Below are 5,721 nucleotides of genomic sequence, written 5' to 3' on the forward strand. Positions count from 1 at the left end.
TCAGAAATCCACCTGCCTCTGCCTCCCAAGTGCTGGGATTAAAGGCATGCACCACCACCACCCAGCTACAGCACAAAATCTTTAATTTACACTTAAAAGACAATAATCAGGCATGCAAGATGGCTTGCAGGTTTGATGATCTGAGTTCAATACCAGGTAGGAGGCAGGAGAGAGCCAGCTCTCAAGAGTCGTACTCTCTATACATATATGGGAGAAGCTGTACACACACACAATTAACTAATTAGCTAATTAGTTAAAACGGGAGAGGAGAAGGGCAGGACCTGATGATATGACTTATACTCCTAGCACAGAAGACTGAGCCAGGGAGACCACAACTTCAAGGAGGCCTACCTGGGCCACACAATCAGTTCAAGGTTAGACACTCTCAAAAGATTACAAAGTTAGGAATGTAATAACTCAGCAGTAAAGTACTTGCCTGGTATATACAAGATCCTGAGTTCTACATTTAACACTACCAAATGAAAAATAAGAATAAAATAATATCATACAAACCTATTTCCATAGTAAGCAGGTAAAATTGGTTTTGAGACCCAGGTGAACACCTACTAATTCAACCAATAAGATGATTTCCTTTAATGAGCTCCACTCAAGATAATTTCCTATGTCTAAGCTAATTCACTCTAAAAGTCCTGTTTTAAAATGGAATGTTCCTCTCAACTTCTGCCCCAGAAATTTAAAACAAAAACACTGCAACCAGATCCTATAAAAAGAAACTTCAGGCAGGTTGAACAACCTGAGTAATGTTAGTCTCATTGAATTACAGCTCTATGGGGTTTGTAAAACTTCACTAGACACCCATTAAATTTCATTGAACATTAAGTTAATAATAATTTAAATTCTATTGCTAAACTTTTAAGCTTTTAATGGAAAAAATCCAAAGTATTATTTACTATGATTTATTATTTATCAATTCATTCTTTGAAAAATATTATTTAGGTTGTATATTTTAAAGGGAAAAAGAAAAAAGGAGGTCAGCTACACATCTGCTCAATGTCTTATTATTGGTGACTACTAGACAATATCTGACTTCTAGACCATATCTAGCACAAAATACACATTCAATAAATACTTGTGAGTGAGGAGAAAATCCTACTAGATATAAAAATGATAACACTGCTAGAATCTGCAAACAAGAATTTGGACTTGAAATCATCCAGGGCCAAAAAAACCCCAAATAAAAAACAAAACAAACAAAAAAGGACTGGGCAAAAACCAGTAAAGAAAACTCATTTATAGAAATCTCATTATTTTTGCTTTCTGAGGTTTTAGTTACCCAAGGTCAGTAAGAAGGATAAAAATGGCAAAGTGTATTTAGAAAGAGATTAAGGTTGTCAATGCAAAAACACAGCACTTACGTCAATAGGAGTAAGAGAACTAATTCTGGAGCTAAATATGAGTAACCAAGGCCTAGGAACAGAGGAAGGTTACCCCAAATTCTATATTCCAACATGAAAGCAGTCCCATGAAGTTTTTATATAACAGAACACAGAGTCATAGATCAAAGCTCTTTCCAAGTACACTGGTGGGAACATTAAGTAGGCTGCTACAGCAAAGCGCAGAGGCCTGCGCTATAGGCCTCAGATGCTGTCTGATAAATTTTTTTGCCTTTTGATTGGTGGAAAACTAGGGTTCTAAAAAGTGTTTTATCTTTTCAGATTTAGGTCTGGCACAGAGAGGCAGGGAATGGCTGTCGGTGAAGTAAAGATAGCTCAAGTGGTAACTGGGCCTCTAACATTCCATCCTCTCCACATCATTCAAGGTTTCACCAATCAGCCTTTGTGCACAGACTCTCTTCAGAAATTGCTCATTTACAAGACATCACACAACTTTTATTGGAACATACTGTTCTAATTGCTTATGCCTAATTTATAAATTTCATACATATGCATATGTATGCAAAAACACAGTACAGACAGGTTTATCATTGTCTGAGATTTCAGACCTCTACTACAGGTCTTGGAATGTATATCTGCCCAAAATAAGGGGAGAGTACTAATACTCTTTAATGATAAACAGATCAGACACAGAGAACACACATGCTTGCTAGATGTGGCATACATGGAAAAACAGTGCACTACTTTTTAAAATGAAAGGAAAACCAAAAATACACATGAAAAATATCAGAAAACTGAAAAAATATCTTGAACAGTAACAGTAACCCAAATAGTTTAGTAATTTTCCAGCCAGTGAACGAGGCCTCCATGAAAATGAAAAGCATGAACGTTTAAAAGTTATAAAACTATGCGTGTTTTTTTAAGGGCCCTCATAAGAGATGTTGAAAGCTGCTAAAAATCTGGCTGCCTGCTTCCTTGTATCAGTTTTTTAAACTCAGGGGATGTGCCTATCTAGTCACTTGGAGAAATCTCACTTTAAAGCTTTGACACTGATGTTTCTAAGCTATAAACTAAATCAATATTCATGAAATAACTTAGAATCTTGGCAATGTTCTAGTACTCTGTTTAAAAAGTTACTGGCAATTATAATTTTTTTTCTAGTTTAAAACTAAAAGTGTCTACTTTTTAAGTAATTAGAAAGCTAAAGTTAACCTATTACTTCCTTCAACTCAATCACTACTTATACATAATTACAATATATACTAATGTTTTTGGGCTTTTTTGGTTTTTTTTTTCCGAGACAGGATTTCTCTGTGTAGCTCTGGCTGTCCTGGAACTCACTCTGTAGACCAGGCTGCCCTCGAACTCAGAAATTAGCCTGCCTCTGCCTCCCAAGTGCTGGGATTAAAGGCATGCGCCACCACCACCCGGCTTACTATTACTAATGTTAATATTAGTAATACACGCTATTTCTAATATGTATAAAATGATGTACACTACAATTAATATGTATTAATGTATTATATATGTATACATGTGTGTATATATACACATGCATATGTATTTATATACACATATATATACATATATACATGTATATGTATATGTATACATATGTACATATATATGTATATATACATATATATACATGTATATATGTGTGTGTGTATATATATATATATATGTATATGTATATATATATATCAACAAAGGGCTCAAAGCCTTGGTTTTGAACCCTACCATTGGGGAATCACCAAAAATTAATGTCATCATGTATATGCTCTTCAGTATTAAGAATAAAAGACAAAGTAAACCAAAACCAATTTACTAGTTTCTAAAAGATTAAATGTGTTCACTGTCCAAAATTTGCATAATGAATCCCTAAACCCCACTGTGATGGTATTTCCAAGTAAGGCTTTTCCAAAGATAATTGAGTTTAAGTGAAGTAGGATACTCCTAATGGGATTAGTGGCCTTAATGAGGCTAGAGCAGTCGTTCTGCCACAGGAGAATGCCAAGAAGACAGCTGGGCACCTATAAGGCAAGAGACTTCTCACTACAGCAAAACGTGGCCTTCAGCTTCCATCAGAACTATGACAGAGCAGATCGGTGCTGGTTATTCATATCCAGTCTGTGGTGTTTTATTATTGCATCTAAAACCAAGCCAGAGATGATTTTATAGGAAGGAATGCATGTGGAGCCTGGGAAGGGCTCAGCAGGAAAGAGCATCTGCTGACCAATCTCAATTTCAACCCTGCGGACTTTACTTGATGGAAGCAGCGAGCAGACTGCCCCAGGCTGTCCTCTGACTTCCATGGACAAACACAAATACATACCAAAATAAAATGGGGAAAAAAATCCGTGTGTATTGTATATCAAGGTGAATGTCATCTCTCCAAATAAAACCCCGATTTGTGGAGGAACAGTCTCAAGAACTTCTACAAGCCAAGGTTTCTGCTCTTCCGCTAATCAGAGTTATTTGGTTGGTTTGCCTTTTTCAATTTTCAGGAGTGGTTTTTTTTTTTTTTTAGCCATTCGTGTGTTTGTCATTGTGTATGTAGGTGTGAGCATCACAGCACGGATGTGGTTAACTTTGTGCAGTTCTCTCCTTCCACCTTTACTCGGATGGGTGGGTTCTGGGGATCGAACTCAGGTACTCAGGCTTGACCAGAAAGCACCTTTACCAGCTAAAGTCACCTCACTGGCCAATAACCGAGATATTAAAAACAGGTATTTTCCCCAAAAGATTATTTTATGCCAAGTAAAACAAGAGACTTGTACCCTACAGAAACAGAAAGTATAATTTATACTGTATAAGCCTTAACTGAAAATTATTTAAACATCGAAGTAATCTGCCAACAGACGGATCACAAAGTCCAAGTTTGCTAAAATTTAGTTGGGTGGAAAGAATGAATGTAACTCTACACTTTGGAAAACATGACTGTTTTTACATTGCTGACTGGTATGCTCTATCGACTAAACTTGTACAACTTTCCATGATCAGCATTTTTTTAATATTGCCTGTAAATCATACTGAATAAAACATACAACTTTTTTGTTAAAAGATTTTAATAAACCAACAAGGACGCGCCCTAAATAATATATTTAAATCGGATTATTTTACGTCTCCACCCATTTCAAATTACTCCAGAGAGAAGGGAGGGGGAGGGGAAGAGAAAGGAGGTAGTCATTTTAGGAAGATTCAGGAAAAAGAAGTATACCCAGATCTGTATGCCGGCATGGAGGGCCTAAGGATGGTTTTCATTGAGCGAGTTTTTGTTCATCACACTATAATTAGGGGTACTTAAATGTAGGAAAAGAAAATTTTTAAAAAATTACTATTAGTCCATGAATTCAGTCTAAATATGAATGATTTCAAATTCACGAACCCGCATATTTAAAACAAAAATCTGTAAGCAGACATGTCAAATTTACAACAGTAAATAGCACGAGTGGGACGGGGCACTCGCAGAGAGGAAGAGCCTCAACGCCGACTTAATTCGAACCGTGTTCCGTTAACAACGTAATGGAAGGACTAGAAATCACACATCAAAACTGGCTGTTTTTTTGCGGCGCTCCGGAAGTCCACACATTTGCAAAAAGTTAGCACCATTTTTTTCCTTTTGTCTTCTTTCTGCTGCCACCCAGGTGGCGGGGAGCGACAGCTGCGAGGCAGCACCGCACTCCCCCCAGCCGCGAACAAAGCCATCCAGGGCGGCAGGGGTCCGCGGGCCGGCCGGGTAGCGGAGGGGCAGCGCCGGGTCCCCGCTCCCAGGCCCCCGCCGCCCGCGGGCCGCCGCGCACGGCCAACCGCCGCCGAGCAACGGCCACCCGCCTGCCCGCCCCGCCCGCTCGCGCCGGCCCAGCCCACCTGTTGGTCGCACTCGGGGCACGATTTGGTGGCCATCTTCACTTTCTTGGCTCGAGTTGCAGACATGCTCCCCTCCTGAGCAGCTGTGGAAGCAGCGCCGTGGCTCCGCTGCTCCACACTGCGCGGCGTCCTCACTCCAGCCGCGACCCGGCCGTGGAGGCGCGCGTGCGCGTGCGCGGGGCTGCGTGCGGGTTGGAGGGGGGGGCGCCAGGGCCCAGCCCCGGGAGTCCCATCGCCACGCCCTCCAAGACGGAGGACAGCTCCGGGGGCGTGGCTCCGACCAGACTCCACCAACCAACGCACAGGTGGGGCGAGCCGTGGTGCTGGGCACGCCCCCTTGTCGGCTCCTACAACCAGAGCCTGAAAATGGATACTGGTAACTGGAAGACCTCTCTGCAAATGTCAGCAATGCTAATCCAAGAGAAATTATAATAGACATTCGACGAAACCCCTAGGCTTCCAGCGTCAGGGATTCAAACTTCATTATTCAATAAAT

At 40.5% G+C, this 5,721-nt stretch overlaps 1 protein-coding gene across 1 annotated transcript in view; it reads right to left on the reverse strand.

The window, feature by feature from the left end:
- CUNH16orf87 (chromosome unknown C16orf87 homolog) overlaps positions 1 to 5,467 on the reverse strand; it is a 26,649-nt gene extending 21,182 nt beyond the window's left edge. Inside the window, exon 1 of the mRNA XM_031340649.1 lies at positions 5,226 to 5,467. Within this exon, the coding sequence (XP_031196509.1) occupies positions 5,226 to 5,291 (66 nt within the window). The 5' untranslated portion in view covers positions 5,292 to 5,467. The remainder of the gene's footprint in view (positions 1 to 5,225) is intronic.
- Positions 5,468 to 5,721: the final 254 nt, after the last annotated feature.

Source organism: Mastomys coucha, unplaced genomic scaffold (genome assembly GCF_008632895.1).
Source record: "Mastomys coucha isolate ucsf_1 unplaced genomic scaffold, UCSF_Mcou_1 pScaffold22, whole genome shotgun sequence".
Classification (NCBI taxonomy): Eukaryota; Metazoa; Chordata; class Mammalia; order Rodentia; family Muridae; genus Mastomys; species Mastomys coucha.